Source organism: Vigna angularis, chromosome 4 (genome assembly GCF_016808095.1).
Source record: "Vigna angularis cultivar LongXiaoDou No.4 chromosome 4, ASM1680809v1, whole genome shotgun sequence".
Classification (NCBI taxonomy): Eukaryota; Viridiplantae; Streptophyta; class Magnoliopsida; order Fabales; family Fabaceae; genus Vigna; species Vigna angularis.
This window is the reverse complement of record NC_068973.1, coordinates 4,833,764-4,858,823: the sequence shown is the minus strand read 5'-3', so window position 1 is coordinate 4,858,823 and position 25,060 is coordinate 4,833,764. Positions and strand designations below refer to the sequence as shown.

The window sequence follows — 25,060 nt, the reverse complement described above, 5'->3', positions numbered from 1 at the left end:
TTATTAACGAGCAGAAAAATTCGAATCTGGCCCGACCCACCACGAGTTGGTGAGTAAACGGGTTGGCTCACTGACTCACTTAATTACAATTTTTCTAAAATAAAAAAAGTTACAAACTTTCTATAATTCAAATCTAAACAAATTTCACTCCCAAATTTCACTTCCAACATGGATGTTTAATTAATTTTAAAAATAAGAAACTTAAATAATTTTTTCAAACAAAAACAAAACAATAAATATTTTTTTATAAAATTAAAATTAAATTTTAATAAAATAAAATTAGATATGTGGATTGGTAGACCAACCCGGCCCACCACATGTTCAACCCGTATGAGACAGGTTTAAATGAGCTGAGTTGAAATCTGATCCAAATAAAAAAATATACAATTTTTTCAAACCCAACTCGATTCAAATCCATGGTGGACCGGGTTGTGATCCATTTTGACAAAAACTTCAGGAGTTAAAACTTTTAGAAAACCCGTTATTAAGTAGGTAAAAAAATAGGACTTGGTTTTTGCATAGAATCAATCCATAGACTAGAAGTTGAAATGACACTTGTATTTATATGGCACTAGATGAAAAATTAATAACATTGAATATTCATTCGAGATCCTAGCATTCGCTTTATATTTCTTACGTTGTACAGTGCCAGATTTTATCTTACAATAACATTGATGGGTATATATGACTATTAGAACGATCCAAAATGATTGCGCTCCAAAATATAAAATAAATATGACTTTACGCACCAATATGATCATCTTGATTTTTCACTCCAAAATAATAAGCACGGGTTCACGATTCGCAACTAGGTGACCAGATAATTATTCTTCCGAAATGAGAACCATGTAACTTAATTACTCGCTCAAATCATCATCAAAATAATTCATATCAGACTCATCATCAGTTGCAGCATCCATGTTAGCATGATCTACATCTGGTGACCCTACAGCTAAGTCAGCCATAGTCACCAGCTCAAGGGATCCCTTTAGAGACCTAGCACTTCCATCATCGTAATCAATTGAATCATTTTCATATTCATCATCTAGTTCAACTCCAAAAAGAATATTCTACAAAACAAGAAAAACAAATATTCCATCAGTATAGCAACATCCTATCTGCTTCAGTGCTAAAGAGCATATATCACAAGTTCAAAAACACAGAAATCAGAGATTACCTTATCAACATCAGAGCTTTGTACATTATCATCTATTATCCAATCATCAAGTAAATGAGCTTGCAGAACACTGTCAACAGAGGACAACTTTGAGTCCCTGGACCTTTTTCTTAGTTGGCTTTCTCTAAGTCGCAAATTGTAGTGAACATATATAACGTCATTCAATTTTTTCTGAGATAGACGATTTTGTCTTTTGCAATGTATCTGGTCATATATACTCCAATCATGCTCACAAGCAAAGGACGAGCATGTCTGACTTAATATCCGTACAGCTATTCTGTGCAACTCTAAGCAACTTATTCCATGTTGTTGCCACCAAGCAGCTAGTGAGGATAAGAAAGGAAACGAAATTAATCAATTCAAACTGAAGCAGCAATGCACCTCCAAAAAAGTTAATTATTATATGAATGATTTTACAGCAACATAGCAGTTACCTGGTTCTAGACCAGTTCTTGTGCTAATTGCCAATTCAGTTCCAAAGTCATCTTGTGCAGAATTATAATGAGCTATCTGGAAATGACATCACTTTGAAGCACATAGAACATATATCTAACAATTTGGTACCAAATAGAAATTAGCATTCGTTAAGAACACATTACCTGCATTGATGCAGATATCCGTCTCATATTATCTGACTCCAGCCGAACAATGCATTCATTGAGCCCTCGTACTACCTCAGAATGCTATAGTCATATCAAACAGTCACTTCAGGAGAAAACTTAAATAAAATTTGAAAATAAGCAATCACTGGGAAATACTCAATATTCTTACATACCGGCACAAAATCCTGACGATATCTGTATGAGGGGTTTAAGAAGTATGCAGCCAAGTAAAGAGGGTGACAGAACAGAGAGTTCCAATGACTATCTATCACCTTCCAGAAGGGTTCATATTTACGTGCATCATCACCATGAACAGATTTGATTGCAAGTTTTGCCCTGTACATGTCGTTATATATATATGGCATTGACAAGCTCTCACCACTATAAAGTTTTTTTAGTACTTGCATTATCGGATCTATTGACTTCCTAACATACTGCATTTTCTTCCAAAATGTGACATTCAAAACAATTTTTTCCACCTCTTTCCCCTCGTTTGAGCTGGAGAATCTGGACAAAATCCATTTATTGGAAAGAAACATTCTTCTGAGACCAACTCTATGATCTAACAAGCTCTGTAGTGTAGCAAAGCTAGAGGCAAACCGGGTGGTAGTTGGTTTTAGAAGCTCCTGCCCCTCGGTGAACTCACTTTTCATAAGATTTAACAACCATATTTGATTGTAAATTAGTTTTGTAATTTTTTGACCCTTTTCCATGCACTCTTCCACGCATCTTATTTTCAAAAAATCTTCAAGCATTCGATTAATACAATAAGTGGCACAAGGGGTCCAGAACAAATTCCTTCTCTTCTCTTCGAGCATTTTTCCAGCAGCTTTATAGTTAGGAGTATTTTCAGTTATTACCTACATCAAAAGTATAGGAGAAACAATGATTAATAACAGCTTCAAGGCGAAATTATAATGAATGAGGATGCGAAAATATTAGAAACAACATTTTACCTGCACTACATTTTCCTCACCTACTTCTTCCACTACTTTGTCCAGAAGCTTAAATAAATTTGGTGCATCTTCTATTACATTAGTGGCATCAACTGAAGAAACAAAGTATACACCATGAGGACAAGAAACCAGAAAGTTAACGATTGTCCTACCCTGTGTATCTATCCAACTATCTGCCATTATAGAGCAACCAGTAACTGCCCAGGAAGCCTTGTATTCAAGAAGGTAACTTTTAATAGAATTGATTTCCTCCTGCAAAAAGCGGCCAGACATTAGTTGGCTAGGTTGGCATATCAGTCCTGGTCCATATTGACCAACCATTTCCAGCATTTTATGAAAATATAGAGAGTCTGCAGCCTGTACAGGAATCCCTGCATGGTAAAAAAATTTGCAAATTGAAGAAATAACTTCCTTTCGTAATTTCTTAGTGGGCCCTGTCTTAACTTTTATTTGTTTGTAAGTTTGAGGAGTCTGATTCTTGGGCAATTTCAGATAAACATTATCCAATCTTGATCTTCTCAATAAAGGTTCAGGACAAGTACTGGGTGGCATTCCCTTGAAGGTCTTCATTACATCTTTAGAGAATCTCTTATCAACATCCATCAAAGTTTCTTTGTTCATATGATGCAAAGCATCTTCTACTTGTTCAAACTCATCATCATCATTGTCGGATTTTGCATAGAAAGGCATCAGTTCCTTAGCCTCAGGTCGCCTAAGTCTCCTCCCAGTACGATGCCATTTCATATTCTCTTTTATTTTCTGATAAACTTCTTCTGGAGCATTTTTACAAGGTGCTACCTCTCCAGGAATTCTAGCTAAATGTTGTTTAAACCGATTTATACCACCACTAACAATTTTCTCACAGTAATTGCATTTAACTTTCTTCTTTCTCTCGTCTTGAGCAACACCATGCTCCCACCCTGGGTCAACATATCCTAAGGAGCGAAGAGGAGTCAAATTTACAGATACATTTCGATCATCCATCAATTGCTTACCTTTGCTTCTACTCCCAACTTGCTCTTCCTCATCTTCATCATCATTTGAGTGAAAATTCATGTATGCTTGTGCATCAACTTGCTTTTGTTTTTTATGGGAACGACAGCCTTCAAGATTTTCCTTCATTTTTAGGTAGACTTCATCAGGAGCCTTTTCACAGTATGTTACTTCCCCAGAAACTCGAGCTAAATGCTGCTTTAATCTGTATATCCCACCACTAACAATTTTGCCACAGTAGTTGCATCTAACCTTCTTTTTCCGCTCGTCCTGGGCTATGCCATGATCCCAACCAGGATCAACAAATCCAGTGGAACGTATTGGAGCCATTATGTCCAAAACAGAGCAATTATAATGCTACTCACATTTGCATTGGTGCTGAATACAAGGCAATTAAAACTTTCAAATTACAAGTCAAGCAATCTGAGAGTCTTCTCTGTCGCAGCAACAATGATGTAACAGTGTGCCCTGACCTCAATGCAATGCTGTACGAAAATAAAAGAAATAAAATAAGAGAAGAATATATATGATATATACAAGAAGGATAAGAAATCAGATATAAATAAAAGGAAGGAATAGGTGGAAGAAATGCAGGGCCTGAATCACTTAAATAATATAACTCAAGATTTTTAGATGATATATGAAAGAAATTTTGAGTCAGAACATACCATCAAACAATAGAAAGGGAAAATTTACATAAAATAATCTTAATGACTTAGTCCACCACCTCAAGATAGCTTATATCCTTACAGTTTTATGGATTAACCAAACCCCTTGAACTAACCTTAGTATATATTGGATTAGCTTATTTCGGGGAAATAACTTTTATTGGTAGATTGTTGAGAGCTTTCGAAAGAAAAAAGTATTTATTTCTCCAACATTAGTATTTGTCAAACATGCTAAGTTATTTGGATAAACGATAAGATTAAATTTATTCAAATCTATGTGAGTAAATGTTGAATGGTGAGAAAATTACACTAAGAAATAAGACTGGCATACAGAATAATGTCCATGCCTCTCATACTAAGAAGATTTGGAACTGTCTACACTTCATGTTAGAAGAACTCTGCTACATGCTAACTAGCTTCTCATAAAGAACTTCTGAGATAAAATGTTGAAGGTATGAATTGAGAAGAGTGAACCATGAGACACTTGTCAAGTATAATGACTAGAACTAAATATATCTGGTGCAATTATGAGACAATTTTAGCATTAATGCCATCAAATCTTATCAAACAATTGCTAATTAACCAGCATTTTTTTCTTATTTATATTTACGTATCATATACATCAACCAATTTAAATTATCGGTGCTTCATTATTTAGTACATCCTGATCAAAAAAATTTATCCAGAGGGTCACGAAACAGAGGATGCTTGAAGATCAGAGCAAAGACAGCATTCTGACATACATGCACCTATAGAAGCTAGGAGAGAAAAGCCAATAAAGCCAATGTGAGACAGCATTTTTGAAAGAAACATTGATACATTTTCCTGCATTGAATAGAGTCAACAATGAGTTATACTTTTCAGTAAGTACGGAGGCAGCCTTTTCATGAAAACCAGAAAGGGGCAAATATTGGATACCAGTGTTATGCAACTTTGTGTAGGATCAAGCCTAGACACAAAAGACTACTTTCAACCTATAGTGGAAGCGAGAAGCAGACTCGTCCTTGACAAAGTTCTCCATAAACTAGCAAAAGTTTTAGTGAAGTTAGAAGCAGCTTCATCATTGACACAGCTCCTACTAAACTAGCAATAGATTTTATTTTTTTTAAATCATTTCTCATTCATAAAATTTCAATCAAGACTGCCTTTTAAAAAGGTCCAAAGATATCCCTAACTAGTATCCCAACTGATAAAATACAAATAAAGGATAATGGATAGGACCATGACTAACAACTTCCTGATTGATAAAATAAAGAGATCCCTACTTAATAGGATCATAGATTCATATCTAAAAGTTGTCCTAATTAATAAAATAAGGATCGAAATCTAGATCTTATTAAAATAGGAAAAAATAAAGACACAAGGTAATCCTAATTAGCGGTCCACATCACCATGAGACCATTAATTCCATTAGTTACATTACACCCTACACGATCATAAAATGCATCGTAGAACAAACAAATGTACAGTGTACAGCATTGAATAGAATAGTAAGAATTAGAAACAATTATACAATTACACAGTAATCTTTTAAAGAGTGCCGGATTGAAATGTTCTGTTGATGCAGGGATGGGATAGCACTGAGGGATAATTCACTGCTGCCACATTATATGTACAATCCAAAAGCGTCCATTTGGGCTGACCAGCACGTAGATTCAACGTTCAATCCTCACATCTACTAGCTCCATAACACACCCAATAAAAAGGCCATTCCAGCTCGAAGAAATTCTTCAGTCTACCTGCCTTTTCTGCCTCTAATTTTACTACCCAATGAGAGAACAAGACGAGATGCATTTGGAACTTACGTGGATTAGATAAATCAAAGAGCCAACCGTGATTGCATCTAACATAGCATCTGGTTTAGTTCCTAGTTCCTGTTCCCTAAAAGCTGTTGTCAATTCTTTAAACTATTTTAACAAGCAAAAACTAGGTATGTGAAAGTTTTCAGCTTGGCATGAACAATTGCAGTCAAAACTCATGCGAATTTATCAGTTTATTTATCAGTGTTTACCACACTCAAAGATACAAGTTCCTCCATATATATCCCCATTTATAATACACACTACACTGCAACGTCCACTCTCTTTTGTCCATTCACAAACTACTCACTCACCACTGGCCAAAGAGGACACAATATGTTCCCCATGCTATACATTCTCATTCTTCACAGTCTAACCATAACTCAATCTCGAAGCTAAATTGAAAGAATTCACATAACTTCGAAGAAAACTCAATCCACTTGAACACATAGGGCTTGCATAAACCTCAAAATCACAATGTCCTTTTATTTGTTTTTTTTTTTGTGGACTCGCGTATGGATATCACAACAATCGCCTATACCACGAACCCTAAGTGAAAACGAATGTGCAATACATAAACGAATAGCATAAAGAAGATAAAAAAAAGAAAAAACCTCAATGAAAGGTAGACGATCTAAATCGGAGTTGAACCACCGGCGGCGAAAGGACTTGCCGGCGGCGGAATCGTTCGGCCTTAGGAGGCTATAGGAAATCGCTTCGGAATCGCGAGTCGCGAGTGAATAGACTCTCAACTCGACCCGGCCGCGTTATACCGATTTTTTATTTTTGTTTTCAGATTATAGATTCACATGATTATTACGTTATAGTAAAATATGAATAAATTATATATAAAAAATAAATAAATTGTATTCATTAATTACTATTTGGTTTTTGTTATTCTCGTGTACGAGAGTGTAACGAGTTGGGCACGCTACACAACTGTTGAGTTGACTCAGCGGGTTCTTTTTCTATTTGGTTCTTACTCAGCGGTTTTCAAAGTTACTAATACATACCATCTACATATTTTTCTTCGCTATATTCTAAATGAAATTTAATTAATCGATAAAAAAATATAATAGTTATACATACATATTATATATATATATATGTGTGTGTGAAAAATTCATCTTAGTATCCACAATTATTTTTTAATTTTATTTTTAAATAAAAAATGTAAATTAATATAATTATTTTATTAATTTTATCTTTTTTGTGATCATTTTTCTAAATTTAACTATTTTTTTATTTGGCTTTTTTTAAACTTAACAATTTTTTAATTACAAACTTATATACAAAATAAATAAAAAATATTTACAATAAATTATAAAAGTATATAATTGATTTTCTAATTTATGTCTATATTATTATATCTATAAATTAATTTTATTATATAAAGAAGATTTTATCTATCCGTATATAAATTTTATTTACAATTTTATTCTTTAAGTATTTTTTAAGCCAAAATAATTATTTTACCAATTTTATAAATTATCTTTTTAAATTTAATCTTTTTTATTTGAATTTTTTTTCTAAAATTTAACAATTTTTTAAACTAAAATAACTATTTATAATAAAAAATTATTTTTATACTATTATACAAAGAGATTCTAGGTATACATTTTGTTTCTAATTTTATCTTTTAAGATTTTTTCAAAACCAAAATAATTATTTTACCAATTTTATTCTTTAAGATATTAAATCTTTTAAAATTTACTTTTTTTCCTGTTTATTTCTAAAATTTAACTATTTTTTAAAACTAAAATAAATTATAATAAAAAAATACCACTTAAGAATTTAGGAGATACACAGTCAATTTTTTATTTGATTGTTGTGGTTAAAAGTATTTAAATTATTAGAAAAGTGTAACGAATTAAATTAGGTCATTACTAAATAATAATATTTAGTATAAAAATATAAATTTTTATACTATTATTTATAGTCTTCCAAAATTTTAAGTAATTTTTTTTATTAAAAACATTTTTTATTAATGAGAAGATAATGTGGAATACAAAAACACATGTATATTTAGGTCCATTCTTATTCACAACCTTACATATTTATCTTTGATCTCAATACTACGTCTACTCTAGTATATATAAATATACATATAGGATGAAAATCATAACCACAACAATAATAAAAGGATAAGATATTGACATTAAATCATAATATATATAACGTTATCATCGTCAACTTAATTTAAAAAATTCATACCACACAAATATAACAAATATTATTTATAATTTACTGATTCTCTTCTATCATAATTAAATAAAACAAATATAACAAATATTATTTATAATTTACTGATTCTCTTTTATCATAATTAAATAAATGTTACAGTGACTACTCATGATAAATGAGCTAATGTTACTTATTTTGAAATCTTCAAGTACCTCCAACTATAATAAACTAAATAATGTATTGTATTTTGTACTGGTTAGTAAGAATAAATGAGTTAATACCACTTATTTAAATTCCTAAGGTTTACACTTTCAATTACAATTATCCAATCTTTATTTATCTCATATATATATATATATATATATATATATATATATATATATATATATATATATATATATATATATATATATATATATATATATATGGGTTGTTAATACGCGTAGGCCTGTTTTTCCTTTTTTTCAGTTTAGCAATGTCTACCGGGTTTAGTATAAAAATTATCTTTATATATCATGGATTCTAAGTTTTAAGGTTAACGATATTTTAATAATTTTCATTCTCAAACTAAAAAGATTGTTGCTCACCTCTCTCATTCCTCTCAATCCTTTCTCTTTCATCTCTCTCATTTCAACATTTTCTCTGTCGTAGCCCTAACTGGAAAAAAAAATCAGAAACACTTGCTGTTAAACAATTTCTTACAAAAAATGATTTTATAATGAGTTTTCATTTTATAATTTTTGTCTTATCTAATTTTTACAAACATAATGACATATGAAGAAATTGGTAATTGGTCTGAAAAAAATAAAAAACACTAATTGTTAAATAATTTCTTACAAAAAATGATTTTATAATGAGTTTTTATTTTATAATTTTTGTCTTATCTAATTTTAATTTTCATAAGCATAATGACATCCAAAGTAATTGGCCTGAAAAAATAAAAAACACTCGCTGTTAAACAATGTTTTAAATAAATAATTTTATAATGAGTTTTCATTTTATAATTTTTGTCTTATCTAATTTTATCTAATTTTCACAAGCATAATGACATCCAAAGAAATTGATAATTGGCCTGGAAAAAATCAAAAACACTCGCCGTTAAACAATTTTTTAAATAAATGATTTTATAATGAGTTTTCATTTTATAATTTTTGTCTATCTAACTTTTTTAGAGATGATGATTCAAGATCTGCAGATGATGAAATTAGAGAGGTTACTGAAGAGATCTTAAATGAACTTTTGCTTGAAGGCAAATATGTCAATGACTCAACTCTTTACAAAGGCAAATTGTTTAACACGAATGTTTCTGATTTTTTCACTTGGGGCTACATTAGGATAACAGATTAAATGTTAAAGTGAGAGAGATGGAAGAGAAAGGGTTGAGAGGAATGAGGAAGATCAGTAAGGGTTTGAGAGTTTCTTGTTTTTTTTTTTAGTTTTGAGAATGAAATTATTAAAATACCTTTAACCTTAAAACTTAGAATCCATAATATATAAGGGTATTTTTGTCTACTAAAATCCGGTACACATTGTTAAAATATACCAACTGAAAAACAGGTGTACGCGCGTTAGCAAATTCCATATATATATATATATATATATATATATATATATATATATATATATATATATATATATTATAACAATTATTAAATATCAAAACCATAGTTAGAATCATCGTATAGTTAAAACTATAAAGAAAAATGAGCTTAGAGTCACTTCACTTAAATAAATCAAAATAATAAATAAAATTGAGATGATGAACATTAAGTTAAATAAGTAGAATAATAAATAAAAATAAAAATGAGATTATTAACACTCATTAAATAAATTAAATAAAAATAATAATAAATGTAAATAAAAATGAGGTTGTGAACACTCACTAAATAAATTAAATAAACATAATAATAAATATAAAAATGAAGTTATGAACACCTCATTAAATAAATTAAATAAAAATAATAATAATTATAAATAAAAGTGAAGTTATGAACACCTTGCTAAATAAATTAAATAAACAAAATAATATATAAATAAAAGGAGGTTATGAATACCTTACTAAATAAATAAAGTAAAATAAAATAAAATCAAAAATGATATTATGAATATCTCATTAAATAATGGTTTAATACTACTTTTGGTCCTTATATTCATGATTTTTATTCAATGTGGAACTTATATTTTTTTTTAGTGTTCAACATAGTCCCTATTTTTATAATTTATGTTCAAATTCGTTCTTTTTGCTGACAACATCTAAATAGTTAACGACTGAGTGTCCACATGAGGATGATGTGGTAGTTTTTAGCTTATGTGGCCACTTAAACACAAAGTGATGTGAATTTGTGGTATTTGGAAGTGGTTTTCTAAAATTTAATTAGACATTTTGAGGTTAGTGGATTGCAAAATAGGGGTTTCGTTTTTAAAGTGTGAAGGTTTTATTGTGCTTTGGTTAGGAAATCTCCAATAAAATACACATTAGGGTTGAAGTCTGGGTTTACAAGTTTGTGTATCATGTGTAAGGACAATTTGGTGTAAAGCATTGGGTGATTTTATCATTCAAATTGGAAGCATTGAATAGATCATGGATGCATTCCTAATCTATGCTTGGTTTTTTGTATTAGGGTTTAAGATTTTTGTCGCATTGTGTTGGCTATTGTTTGTTAGGTGATGTTTTGAAGAATTGTTTAAAACGTTGTTTTCAGTGAGTGTGTAACACATTGGTCTGTAACATTTTATAATTATTTGTCAGTAGGTGATTGTTGATTTTGCATTTATGGGTTTTGTTTCCCATACCTTTTACTTTAAACGTTTACAATGGTACCATGTCCTTAAAGTTAATTTTGTAGGTTTGCATTTAAAATGTGTGACAAGAGATTTCAAGTTGTGGTCCACCATAGTGAGACCTTGACAAAAGAGATTCCATTTAAATATATTAGTGGGAAACTAACTTATTAGAGTGTTAAAATAAAAAGTTACACTCTCAACTATTTTGAAATCTGATTAATAATTTTTTTATATTATTAAAATGAAATGTTACACTCTCAATCATTCCTCTTATCTTAAGTATCAATTTTTAGAATTTTATATTACTATTACATTAAGTTACATGTTTCACTACTTTTCTACATTTTATACATTCTTGAAATTTGATAAAATTAATATTTAAAATTTAGGAACACATTAACTTATACAAAATTTGAGCTCAATCTAACAATTAACAAATGTAACAACCCAAAATACATAGTAAAAACTATATAAATAGTAGTCAACATCATAATATGATAGAACAATTTAGAAAGCCCTCAATACTAAGACCTCCTGCTACTCCTCACCACATGGTTCAATCCTCTCTACTTGAGAATGAAAGACCATTGGAGTTTCAGGAAAACCCCCAAGACTAAGCTCCCTGCAATTACTCTAAACAACCTGGAATCTCACCAAGAGATTCTATACTGATCTTACAATCATCCCCTTGAATCACATATTGTTGCTTGTAATTTCAATCATAATCATACATATTTATATACTACCATCCACCTTAAACACACTTAACCAAATATATCAACGTTTAAGAGAATTACAACCCATAAAATAACCAAAGAGAGAAATATGCTTACCATCATTTGCTCTACGCACCCGATTCGCAAAGTGAAACCAGGAGTCACTCGCATAGCGATTTGTCTCACTATGTGAATTAACTTGCAGAGGTACCAAACCTCAACCTCTCGCATAGCGGATCTAGGTCGCTATGCGAGAATCCCAAACAGAGATCAACCCCTCCCAAACCACTTGCTATGCTGTCCTTTTCGCTATTCGAATAAAATTAGAATTAACCCCAGACCACTAGCAGGCGCATAGCACCTTGATTGCCATGCGAATTACTAGTCAGAGAGCAACCTCTCGCGTCATCCGCACAGCGCACCAACTCGTTGTGCGAATTGCCTTGGCAGATAGCACCTCGCCATAGCGACTCGCTATGCGAAACTACTCGCTCAGCGAGTCTGCATAATCTACATAACGTAATTCTGCAGATTTATGTAACTCAAACACCAAATACCTATTCTAACTATTTTCCTCAACTTCCAACACTCATATATTGTATTACACACCTAATTAGACTTGTCTAAGTGATTCTAAACATGCCTACCACCAATCTAAAGAGATCATGAACCAATTTATACTCTAAAACACTCAATTCCACCACTTAAGGACCCAAATCAAAATCTAACACTTTGCACATGTTTCTGACCATTTAAAAGCCTCATACAAGTCACAAATGACTTACCTATAATGCCTAAACAAACCAAAAGAGCCACTGACCTCTAATTCCCAAATTCACCATCTCACTTCCTCTAAAATGACCTAAAACCACCACTAACACACTGAGCTTTAACTCTAACAACTACCACAACAGAATATAACCTTCTAACTTACTCAATTACAGATTTTCCTCCCATCTAAAGTCAGCCCAAGAATCACATTTCACAGTTTCATCATTTAACATTCAAAGCATACATAATTCACTTACACAATTACCACATTTCAACTCAAACAACAACTACAAACAGAACTCAATACATACATCTAGCAAACAATCAATTCAAATGGAAATCTCCCCTTACTTAAGAGACTCACAGTTCAGTAAGCCGGATCACCTCTACAGTACCTTGCACCGCAAGGAAACTCAACAGGATCCTACAAATCACCAATAGGTGATCAAGAACAACTCTTAGAGCTAGAATTAGGCAGAGAATGAACAAGAGAACACACTAAACACATGCAACCAGCAAAGAGCGCATGATTTAGGTTCAAGACAGCAGAGAAAAGAGAACAGCTTACCCGCTAGACTCGAGAAATTGATCGGTCAGTTAAGAAGCCTTCAACGCCGTGAACGTTGGGGCACCTCCTGATCGTCAATCCGACAGCTCGATGAGAAGAAATTTTAGAGAGAAGGCAGAGAAAGAGTAGAGAACGGAGGTTTTAGAGAGATGAAGTGATTTAGATAATGAACTGAGTTTTAGTACGATATATCTATATTATACGATTATTTTAAAACTAAAAAGTTCATCTCATTATTTTAATCCACTTATCTACTCTATAATTCTATTTTCCAGGTTCTTACAACAAATATAAAATTAATTTTTTACTGAAATAACTTAAAACAAGATATAACAAGATATAGGTGATGCTAAAAGTTTTTTTGTTATGGTTAAAATTTTGGATTCAAATCATAACTTAGGAATTATGATTAGTAATTTATGGAATTTCTCATCTTTAGTAAGAAATTTGTCCTTCGTTATTAATTGTTCCCTAATTTAGAGAATAACATAACATATAGCAAAATACAACAAAAAGATAGAGATTTGCCATGGAAAAATAGAATATATATACAATTAATATTTTAACACATTACATCATCATCTCATCCTAATCAACAAAAAGAAGCATCACACATCTACATTTATAGCTTCCAAATTATTTTCTCTTAGTAGGCCTATCATTTCTGAGCTCTCTATATTTTGGTTTGGGTCAAAACCCAATTCATTTGACAACTTCTGGCATAACTACATCAAAACAAAACAAAAAAAATTACATTTTAGCATTTTGAATTTTCTGGACGAAGCATACAGAGATGAGATACATACCTGTCTATACACAGAAGCATCTCCACAACACTTGCTCAACTCTACTACATACAATGTTGGACTGATTTCAAATACCTATTGGGTTTCACAATAAGATAAAATGTCAGAAAAATTATACATGCAAAATGCATATATGATGGTGTTGACATCAGAGTATACATGCATTTACCTCTATTATCATTGAAAGACTACCGAGACATTTCTGTGCTTTAATATCTTGTGTCACTTTCAACTGAAATCCAACATTGGACATTATTTAGACAAACTAATAATAAATCACAACAACCTTAACAAAAGTAATCAATAATAGTACTTACCATCCCATTCTTCTTCTGAACTCTACATCTCATCCCTGTTACAATGCCTTCTATCCTCTCCTCCAAATCTTTTGGTGAATGAGTAGATGTAAACCTTATCTTCCTCTCAGTAACATCCTGAAACATTCAGTATAATCTATGTTACATGGAGTGAACCTACCTTAGGAAGTGGTAAATGTTCTAGAAGTTAAAACCCAGTAAAATGTTTCATTCTCTTATCCTCACCTCTTTCTCAAAAAGGCCAGAGAGATCTAGACTTGAACACATCCCTATCAATTGAAATGCATTGACGAGTGTTGGTGATGTTGGACTACCTTGATCTGATTCAAGTGACTGCTACCAATACAAATGTTCACTTGTTCATATTACAAACAAAAAAATTAAGGAAGAATTGGTAACAATTGTTGACTGCTCCAAGTTAATTACCGCATTATGAATGGAAAAGGCTTCATCATCAATGAACACACCCTCTTCTTCATCTTCTGGATTTGAAGGAATATAACCTTCTTTGAACCATTCATCTTCTTTGATCATAGTCATTGTTATCCGGGTTTTAGGATTTGGATCAAGCATTCTTTTTATCATGTTTCGAGCACCAGCTGATAGCCATCTTGGTATCTGAAGGTCTCCTTTAAAAATCTGTCATCCTCATCGGAAAGAAAATGATATTTAGTTATACATATATATATATATATATATATATATATATATATATATATATATAACTACTGAACTATATAAATAAGAAAAGGAATGCATCATATAGGAATACCTTTTGATAAAGAACTGCAAGATTTCTGTCATCAAAAGGAAGATATCCTGTAAGAATTACATACAAGATAACACCACATGACCATATATCTGATGTTCCACCGTCATAGCCTTTATTAGCAAGAATCTCAGGAGCAACATAGTTGGGACTTCCACAAGTAGTATGAAGCAACCCATCATCCTGAAATTTTCAGAGTTATCACACAATTCAATCACACCAGAATGATGAAAGGCAAACAAGGAGTGATCTTTATCCTAAAATAAAAATTTTGAATGTCTTCAATGACCAAGAATTGAAAATTGAAACAGTAAGAAAGTACAAAATACTTTAAAATATTCATAATAACTAGTTAGAGTAGTTTTGGAAGGAAATATGTTTATATAGGACTAAATTAACTAGCCATGGTGGTCATATCAATGATAATAATGTGTTATTTTTAACAGGTATGGTTCATGGAAGTTGTATCTCACCCTAAAATGCTGAGGCAAAGCACTAAGGTTAAAATCAGTTATCTTTATGTTCCCTTTGGCATCGACAAGAACATTCTCCAGCTGCAACAAGTTATCAGTTGGTGAAAAAATGAGCTAAAATTGGTAAGCATGAAGCATAGTTTCAATTCTATGCTCCAAGATACTACTATAACAGTTTCTAAGAAGACAAACAAAATACCTTAAGATCCCTGTGGAAGACACCTTTATTGTGGCAGAAACTCACACCATCAATCAACTGTTGGAATATCTTCCTACCTTCAGTTTCTTCAAGTTTACCTTTGGATGCCTGAAGACAAGAATAATTCATTGATTGCCATTTCATTAGGCAATATAAATCATCATGTAATGATAATATCAGGCAAATGTTCCTTACAATTTTGTCAAATAACTCTCCTCCATTCACGTACTCAAGTACCATGTAAATTTTGGTTTTGCTAGCCAAGACCTGCGAGTACAAAACATAACCTAATAGTTTAAGCATGTGTCTCATTCTTGTTCTAAAAAGCAGGACAGATATACAAGATAAATGTTTTTTACCAAACCTTGTGTTAGATGTAAAAGAAATTGTCTCAAAACACTTTATGGTATAACATGTCTTATTTGTATACATACTAAATATATATACATATATGGTGAGACCATCTGGTCTGAAGAATGTTATTTTATGCATAAAATATATGGTGATGACATATTAAAAGGCAGTGTTTCTGTATTATTCTTTTGTGATAATAATGATGATGATTAAAAAAAATGATAATAATGATGATGATTAAAAAAAATGATAATAATGACAAAATCTATGGGCCAATGATTAATAACTGAAAAAGAAAAATACAAGATAGAATGTACTATTGAACAATTTAATACGCAACTCTCATTTATGCTACATGGTGGGGCCTTCTGATTTAAACTAATAATGTACAACTATATAAAAAGATAGAAATCCAAAGACATATATCTATGTTATGGCTAGTATTGTTACTAAATGTTTGCTCTTGATGGTTGCATGAGAACCCCTATGCATTAAGTTATGATTTATATTCCAGAAACTTAATAAAAATACCTCTAATTGTTCAATTGTATATAAAAAAATAAAATAAAATTCTTGTTTCACAAGCTAATTTTAACGCGAAAAGAAAACGTAGAATAATATTAGAAGCATCAAGTATACACAAAAGAGTGTATAGTTCAAGGTTAGAAAGGCATAGAAAAGCAAAACTAGATTCCAAACGTGTTTTGAAAGCCACGAAAGCAAAACTCGATTCCAATATCCAAACGTGATTCTAGACATAATTTAGCTTCACCCCACCTCCACTTTTCATTTTACCCCTTTTCAAAAGGGAATCATCTTAGTGGGGTTCCTAATTCAAATAATAAATTAAACCAATAAAAATAAATAGCCGTATTAACCAATAATCCGTTAACTTGGGCCATGGACTTTTACTTTTCAAAGCATAAATTGAGAATTTTAAGATGAGATAACGGGTAATTATGACTTGAATTAAGCCAAAAAGACATAGAATGTTCACCACACAAAAATGTGGGGAAAGTGTAGGACATAAGCGAACCAATAATTGAGGGGAAAAGGAACACCCATGCCGGGAGATTTGGCTAGATCTTCACTCATGACATTTTCAATGATTAATGAAATGCTTTCGTCTAGTGTCTTAAAATTATTTTAATTTTAGATTTTAATCATGCGATTTTCTTTTAAATATTCTGATTACGTCAACAAGTGAAGAAAGTGTACAAGTTGCAGATCCGATAATCTCGTGGACAAGTTTTCATGAAGAAAATAAAAGCTAAGGTAACTTTTCTTGACCAAGTGGAGAAATGCCAAAACAACACATCAAAAATAGGAGCACTTCTTGAATCAATGATTTCAAAAAGCCTTTACTTCACTTTACACGTATAATGAAACACTTGGCAAAGAAAAAGAACACCAAAAACATAGCAGAGATTAAGGGATAAACCAAAAACAGTGCCCCACGAGGGGATCAACTCAAAACCCAGAAAATTTTGGAGAATGAAAAAAAAATGCAAAACTTAACTATGATTAAAGTTATAGAGTGGATCATTGGGTTAGGATTTTACCTCGTATAATCTGACGACATTAGGGTGCTTCAGAAGCTTCAAGGTAGATATCTCCCTCTTTATCTGCCATGAAAAATATATCAGAAAACAAGGTTATGTTTCAATCAGAATTTACAAGTCACTGAACCAGAGAGAAGTGATGATGCAATCAAACAAAAAGTCGGCACAAAAATTGCAAAAACAAACACAGAACCAATTGCATTATAGGACCACCACATAGTTTAAAAGCCATGAATTGTGACAGAACCAAGTTTGAAAAGTTGCAATTGGTGAAAGTACATAATAGAACAGAGTAAAAAGCAAATGTTACGGTACAAACAGTGATTGAAACATACCTGATCAGTGTTATTGAGGTCAATGATCTTGCTCTTCTCAAGGATCTTAACAGCAAAAAGCTTCCCAGAATTAGTGTCCCTTGCCAACTTGACCTTTCCAAAATTTCCTTCTCCAAGTGTTCTTCCCAATTCGTATTTCCCAAGTCTCTTTCCCAGCCCTTCCTTTCTCCCATGGGCTAAAGTCACCATCACTGAGAAACACCTTTCTCTCAACACCCTCTTGCCCAAACGTGTTCCTCTGCACGACCCTTCTCTCCCTGATGCCAAATCCGATGAAAAGTTTGCTTCTTTCTGGTGCTAACCCTTCTGGGTTGCTTAAGTATGAAAATCAATATGCGTTGAATTAAACGGTAACTGTTGCGAGAGGAACAAGGTGAAACTGTTTGAAACGGCTCCTCTGTAAGGATAAGAACGAATGAGAATTTTCAGAATAATAACACGCGAATCGAAAACGTTTGTTACGTGGAATATAAGTTGATAAAGATTTGGAAAAATAACCTTAACCTGAACCTGCTTCTTCTGCTGTGTGCGAAGAATAGTAAACGGCTATTCCTGTTTGAACAACAAATTGTTGCAACGTGATGGTTTTGTTGTGTAGTACAACAAGTAGTCTTTTTTTTTTTTGGAGTGTACATATAGGGCTATGTATAACGAAAATGTATAAATAGAGTATTGGCCATTCTTACTACTTCAAACCGTTCAACTTCTTCTTCGACAACCGATTCCCAAACACGTAACCTCTCATCGCTTTCACGTTACAACATTGGTGGGTGATTCACGCTTGATGTTCGGTTTTTTTCCCAATTCATTTACGACCCTAAGCATCTCTTAAATACTATACTCTTTTTTTTTTAATTTAATTATCAAATTATTTATTCATAGTGTCAAAGAAATTAGTTCATTTTTATTATTTTGTATATTACTTTTAATTTTATTATATTTTAAGGTTGCTTTGTTTGAATTTAATATATTGATTAAAAGATTTAATTTAAAATTTAAAGAATGTAAGGTGGAAGTGAAAGATAAAATATGGCGTCATAAGATGTGGTGCTCTAAGGATGGAGAAAAAATATATATAGTGGTGCTAAGTATATACTAATAAAAATATTGTGAGAAAAAGAAGTTTTATTTTTCTTTATATTGTTACATGTAATACGAAATTTATATAAACTTTAAATATTAATGAAACATCTTTTTGGTATTTGTATAATTTTTATATAAAAGTCAGTAATAATAATTTGTCAGTATAAATTTTAATAGAGTCAGTTTTTGTAAGATCCATGAAAAAAAAAATATTTATAATAGTAAATTTTATCATTTTATTAGTAATAATAATTTTAATGGATAGAAAAATGAAAATTTTGGATATAAAATTATAATAATTCTAGAAGGAGAGGTTCAAATTTTTGATAACTTATTTAGGATTTTTTTTAAAAATTGAATAGTAAAAAGTGAATAGTGAATAGTAAAAAAAAAATTAAGAATTTCTTAGCATGGAAGAAATTAGGATTCCTTAACATGGATGGAATTAGGTTCAGATTTGATCAAGTGGATGATTAAAATATTATTTTTAAAATAATATTAAAATAATAAATAATATTAAAAAATTAATGAATAGTAAATTCTTTTACCTATAAATAGCCATGGGAGGGAAGGGTATTCTGCATCAAGAAAAGAGGAATCAAGTGAGAGCTTGAGAAATAGAGAAGAAAGAGTTAGGAAGAAATTTTTAGTTGCAAGAAGAGTAGAGGTTCTGAAGGGTTTTGGGGAAATAAATTCAGAGCAAGAGGAGTCTGGAATAGAGGTAGGGGAGCTAACCTTTCTATGCTTTTATAATATGATTTAGTATTGTTTTAATTCTATTCATGTTTTGAAATTTTGTGTGAATACTGTTAATGCTTACTATATAACTATCTATATTGAATTTCGGTGTTAATATTATATGCTGTTGTTTTGAATCTGTTAATAAGAAATTTGTTAAAAACTAGTTGAGGAACACTTTGGCTAAGGAAAGACTTGGTACTTAAGTTGTCCATTGTGACGCACCTCTCTTTCCTGGAAGTCTACTCGACAGGTTTTTAACTTAAATCTTGTGTACAGATTATGTACTGTTAAATTATCATGTAATATATCTTGTTGGAATATATTCAGTTTGTATGATTTCTGAAATGATTGAAGTTTATTTGATTTGAATTTATGCATCTGAACATGTATGAGTATTACGGGGAGATGTTGTAAGGATATAATATGAGTCGAGGAATGTGAGTATGGTATGAGTCTCGCGGAGAAATTCTGTAATGTCATGGTATGTGTATGAGGATTATGGGTAGATTTCGTAATGGTATAATATGAGTTAAGGAATGTGAGCATGGTATGAGTTTCGTGGAGAGATTCTGTAATGACATGGTATGTGCGTATATGTTGATGTTGAGGGTCATGAAGTTGGAGGTTATCCTGATACTCTAATAATCATTCAGTCTCAAGTAGAGAATGATGAATTATGTGGTGAGAGGGGCAGGAGGTCCTGGTCTATGTGCCGGTTTAGGACATAGTGAGGGGACTAACCTTGTGAATGGTATGGAGGGCAGAATGTCCTGGTTTATGTGCCGGTTTTGGACATAGTGAGGGGACTAAGAATGACATCACAAGTGAAAAATCTTCCGTTGTATCGCTCATCAACATATCATTGGGATAAGTGCCTATTAGGTATTGTGGAATGAGTGTCTATTAGGTATAGTGGTGTTTATTGAGTATTTTGGTGTTTATTGGGTATTGTGGGACGAGTGTTCAATAGGAATTGTAGTACGATGGTATGAGGGTGTTTGACATAATTATTATATGATGTTTGTATCGAAGTAATTATGCATGTCTTATAAATGATTTGTTGCATGTTAGCTCACCCTACTTGTTTGTGTTTGTGTATGTGCGATGATCGTATAATTCGTTATACGGGAGCAGATGAAGGAATGTCGTCTGACCCAGTGCCGATGAAGAAAGAAATAGAAGATTAAATTAGAAGAATTTGAGTTTTATTTATGAATTTGTAGTTGAAATCTGAGTTTAAAATTTATATATATATATATATATATATATATATATATATATATATATATATATATATATATATATATCAACTGAAAAATTTCAAGTGTGAGATTACGGGATGTTACCGTAAATGTAATGCTACAATATAGAAATTATGCATTTTCTAGTGTGAGATTATGGGATGTTACATTAATGGTATCAGAGCGGTTCGTCCTTATGACGACCTAAGAGTTGTGGATTTATCCTACGAACTCATATTATGAATCATAATGACAATAATTCTCGGTGTGAACAGAGAAATGACTCGCACACAACCCAACAATGAATCCTCTCATATGCCTAGCTTGGCAAGAGCTTTGGAGACTATCGCATCTGCTCTTCAACAACAGGGCGCTGCTTTAGTGCAACAGCATGAAACTGCTCTACAACAATTAGAAGCGGCTAGGCTATGTTCTGAAGCCAATCAAAGAGAACATGTGGAAGCCTTTAGGCAACTATCTACGAATGACACGTCTGTAGAAGCTCAAAGGATTCGGGAGTGGACCTTAGAAAACTTTCTACAACATCGTCCACCTACTTTTAATGGGAGAACAAGTCCGGATGAGGCTGATCTGTGGATAAGAAATATGGAAAAGATTTTTTATGCGAAAAATTGCTCATCAGAAACTAGGTTGGCATATTCCGAGTATCAACTGTTCGAAGAAGCAATACACTGGTGGGACAACATGAAGCTAATATTACAAGAAGGTAGTGAGATTATTACCTGGGAAGTTTTTAAGAATAAGTTTTACGCTGAGTACTTTCCGGATAGTGTAAGACATGCAAAAGAGGTGGAATTCTTGAAACTCGTGCAAGGTGACAAGTCGATGGCTGAGTATGCAGACAAGTTCAAACAGTTGGGACGTTTCTACACCCAACCATCAAATGAGGAATGGAAGTGTAGAAAATTTAAAAATGGATTGAGAGCAGACATACAACTAGCTGTGAACCCTTTAGCTATTAAAGAGTTTTCTGCTTTAGTGGAACATGCCAAAGTTGCAGAAAGGTTAAGGAATGAGATGGAAGTTCAGCAGAAGTTACAAAGGGTGGGAGGACCATCTGGGTCACGAGTTGGACAACATGTAAGGAATCGACCTTATGACAGACCACAACCTCATAGGAATTCTCATCAGCAACAACATCAACAGGGAATAATCTGATGTTTCGTTTGCGGAGGACCTCATCTGAAGAGCGTCTGTCCACAAGTTAATATGCGCAACAAATGTTTTCTTTGCGGAGCAGAAGGACATTTTGCTAGAGATTGTCCCTCTAACAGAAGAGGAACAACTCAACCTCAACAACCGCCTCAACAGGGAAGGATTGACAATAGACCACAAGCGACTGGAAGAGTCTATGCCTTAACGGGAGTAGAAGCTGCCAAATCAGGTACTCTTATCATTGGATGTTGTAATATAGCTGGTAGAGACTTGAATGTGTTGTTTGATTCTGGAGCGACACACTCCTTTTTGTCTGAAACTCTTATTCAAGAGTTGAACCTACCCGTAAAAGAACTGCATTATGATCTTATAGTATCTACACCGACCTCAAAATTGATAAAAACATCGAGGATGTGTCATCAATGTCCAATCATTGTAGAAGGACGTAGGTTCAAAGTACATCTTATATCTTTACCTCTACAAGGTTTAGATGTAATCTTAGGAATGGATTGGTTATCTACCAATCGTATCCTTATAGACTGTAACAAGAAGGAGTTGATTTTCCCTGATCCTGAAGAAGCGGAGTTGTTGTCATTACAACAAGTGTTGAAGGAAGTAAAAGATGGATCTCTGTGTTTCATTATCTTGACTCATGTGGAAATTGAGAAAGATGAACACAATCTTGATATTCCCATAGTTAATGAGTTTAGTGATGTATTCCCAGAAGAAATACCAGGATTGCCACCTCAACGAGAAGTAGAATTTTCCATCGATTTAATACCTGGAGCTGGACCCGTATCGATATCTCCATATCGAATGACCCCAGCAGAGTTGGCAGAGCTGAAGAAGCAAATTGAAGAGCTATTGGAAAAACAATTCATCCGACCAAGTGTATCACCATGGGGAGCACCGGTACTGCTAGTGAAGAAGAAAGATGGTAGCTCTAGATTGTGTGTTGACTACAGGCAGTTGAACAAGCTAACCATTAAGAACAAGTATCATTTGTCTAGAATTGACGATTTGATGGATCAGTTGCATGGAGCTCAAGTATTTTCAAAGATAGATCTAAGGTCTGGATATCATCAAATTTTGGTTAAAGCTGAAGATGTACAGAAGACTGCTTTTAGATCAAGATACGGGCATTACGAGTATGTAGTTATGCCATTCGGGGTAACTAATGCTCCAGCGTTGTTCATGGATTACATGAACAGAATCTTTCAACCCTTCTTAGATAAGTTTGTAGTAGTCTTTATAGATGACATACTTATTTATTCCAAAAGTCGAGAAGAACATGAGGGGCATCTAAGAATTGTGCTTGAGATCTTGAGAGAAAAGAAACTATATGCAAAGTTGTCAAAGTGTGAATTCTGGATACAGAAGGTGCAATTCTTGGGACATGTTATATCAGCTCAAGGCATAGCAGTGGATCCAACCAAGGTGGAAGCAGTACTACGGTGGGAAAGACCAAATACTACAACGGAAATACGAAGCTTTGTGGGCTTAGCTGGATACTATAGAAAATTTATAGAAGGTTTTTCTAAAATAGTAACGCCTTTAACACAACTAACTCGCAAAGATCAACCGTTTATTTGGACGGATAAGTGTGAGAAAAGCTTCGTGGAATTGAAGCATAGGTTGACAAGTGCACCAATATTGATTATCCCAAATCCAAGTAAGTCTTTTGAGGTTTATTGTGATGCTTCACACCAGGGGTTAGGATGTGTGCTCATGCAAGAAAGAAAGGTAGTGGCTTATGCTTCAAGACAATTAAAGGTTCATGAGAAGAATTATCCCACTCATGATCTAGAATTGGCAGCAGTGGTATTTTCTCTGAAGATTTGGCGACACTATCTTTATGGTGTTCAATTCCAAGTATTCATCGATGACAAAAGTTTGAAGTACCTTTTTTACCAAAAAGAGCTAAATATGAGGCAAAGGCGGTGGATGGAGTTTTTAAAGGATTATGACTTCGAACTTTTGTACCATCCGGGAAAGGCGAATGTAGTAGCTGATGCTTTGAGTAGGAAGATGGTACATGTTTCTCATATGATGATCAAAGAATTAGAATTGGTGGAGAAATTTAGAGATTTGAAGCTACAGATGGAGTATGAAGTAGATTTCATTAGATGTAGTAGTTTGACTATATTTAGCAACTTTTTAATTTTAATCAAGGAGAAACAATTGGTGGATCCTAACCTGAAAGAGATAGCAGAACTGATCAAAACAGAATCAACTAAAGAGTTTAGGTTAGGACCTGATGGAGTATTAAAATTTAGAAGTAGAGTGTGTGTACCAGACAATGCAGAGATAAAAAGATTAATCCTCGAAGAAGGACACAAGAGTCGTTTTAGCATGCATTCCGGCATGACTAAAATGTATCAAGATCTTAAGGAGTCTTTTTGGTGGCCAGGAATGAAGAAGGAAGTAGCACAGTTTGTAGCAGCTTGTTTGACTTGTCAAAAGGCAAAAGTGGAACACCAAAGGCCTGGAGGAATGCTACAACAATTAGACATACCAGAGTGGAAATGGGATAGCATTGCTATGGATTTTGTTACCCATTTACCACGAACAATAAGGGGTAATGATGCCATCTGGGTCATCATTGATCGATTGACAAAAAGTGCTCACTTCTTGGCAATAAATCTGAGAATGTCAATGACTAAGCTGGCACAATTATACATAAAAGAAATAGTAAGATTGCACGGTATACCTTCTAGTATTGTGTCAGACAGAGACCCAAGATTTACTTCTAGATTCTGGCAGACCCTACAGGAAGCTATGGGTAG

The 25,060-nt window shown here is 32.7% G+C and overlaps 3 protein-coding genes across 10 annotated transcripts; 1 reads left to right on the top strand and 2 right to left on the bottom strand.

Moving 5' to 3' along the window:
• Positions 1–537: 537 nt before the first annotated feature.
• On the bottom strand, positions 538–7,242 carry LOC108319478 (uncharacterized). 3 transcript variants are annotated; one of them, XM_017550624.2, is made up of 9 exons: positions 6,810–7,242; positions 5,315–5,420; positions 5,140–5,221; positions 2,736–4,213; positions 1,953–2,639; positions 1,777–1,860; positions 1,612–1,687; positions 1,178–1,500; positions 538–1,070 (listed from the first exon to the last, which is right to left on the bottom strand). In XM_017550624.2, the coding sequence occupies exons 4-9, from the start codon at positions 4,056–4,058 to the stop codon at positions 858–860; spliced, it is 2,706 nt and encodes a 901-aa protein (XP_017406113.1). In that variant the 5' UTR covers positions 4,059–4,213; positions 5,140–5,221; positions 5,315–5,420; positions 6,810–7,242; the 3' UTR covers positions 538–857. The 3 variants fall into 3 exon arrangements, with proteins under 3 accessions (XP_017406113.1, XP_052731843.1, XP_017406111.1); XM_052875883.1 differs by lacking the exon at positions 5,315–5,420; XM_017550622.2 differs by lacking the exons at positions 5,140–5,221; positions 5,315–5,420.
• A 5,679-nt stretch (positions 7,243–12,921) lies between these two features.
• Positions 12,922–18,829, bottom strand: LOC108319454 (CBL-interacting serine/threonine-protein kinase 1). 6 transcript variants are annotated; one of them, XM_052875885.1, is made up of 14 exons: positions 18,532–18,829; positions 18,034–18,430; positions 17,699–17,761; positions 15,978–16,049; positions 15,783–15,890; positions 15,584–15,664; positions 15,114–15,293; positions 14,768–14,980; positions 14,567–14,674; positions 14,342–14,458; positions 14,194–14,256; positions 14,025–14,099; positions 13,219–13,285; positions 12,922–13,074 (listed from the first exon to the last, which is right to left on the bottom strand). In XM_052875885.1, exons 2-13 carry the CDS (start codon positions 18,220–18,222, stop codon positions 13,259–13,261), a joined length of 1,296 nt encoding a protein of 431 aa, XP_052731845.1. In that variant the 5' UTR covers positions 18,223–18,430; positions 18,532–18,829; the 3' UTR covers positions 12,922–13,074; positions 13,219–13,258. The 6 variants fall into 6 exon arrangements, with proteins under 6 accessions (XP_052731845.1, XP_017406084.1, XP_052731844.1 ...); XM_017550595.2 differs by lacking the exons at positions 12,922–13,074; positions 13,219–13,285 and adding an exon at positions 13,723–13,943 and having other exon boundaries at positions 18,532–18,585; positions 18,720–18,824; XM_052875884.1 differs by lacking the exons at positions 12,922–13,074; positions 13,219–13,285 and adding an exon at positions 13,723–13,943 and having other exon boundaries at positions 18,538–18,585; positions 18,720–18,813.
• Positions 18,830–21,347: 2,518 nt separating this feature from the next.
• LOC128196149 (uncharacterized) lies at positions 21,348–22,277 on the top strand. Its single transcript, XM_052876096.1, has one exon. It carries the CDS (start codon positions 21,348–21,350, stop codon positions 22,275–22,277), a length of 930 nt encoding a protein of 309 aa, XP_052732056.1.
• Positions 22,278–25,060: the final 2,783 nt, after the last annotated feature.

Coding starts and splice junctions, on each gene's coding strand:
- LOC108319478 (XM_017550624.2), bottom strand. CDS start 4,058: ATGGCTCCAATACGTTCCACTGGATTTGTTGATCCTGGTTGGGATCAT. Junction 1,688..1,776: donor GGATATCTGCATCAATGCAG/GTAATGTGTTCT, acceptor TGTCATTTCCAG/ATAGCTCATTATAATTCTGC. Junction 1,071..1,177: donor AAAGCTCTGATGTTGATAAG/GTAATCTCTGAT, acceptor CTTGTTTTGTAG/AATATTCTTTTTGGAGTTGA.
- LOC108319454 (XM_017550594.2), bottom strand. CDS start 18,222: ATGGTGACTTTAGCCCATGGGAGAAAGGAAGGGCTGGGAAAGAGACTT. Junction 17,762..18,033: donor ACCTCAATAACACTGATCAG/GTATGTTTCAAT, acceptor TTTTCATGGCAG/ATAAAGAGGGAGATATCTAC. Junction 15,891..15,977: donor GAGAGTTATTTGACAAAATT/GTAAGGAACATT, acceptor TCTTGTCTTCAG/GCATCCAAAGGTAAACTTGA.
- LOC128196149 (XM_052876096.1), top strand. CDS start 21,348: ATGACAATAATTCTCGGTGTGAACAGAGAAATGACTCGCACACAACCC.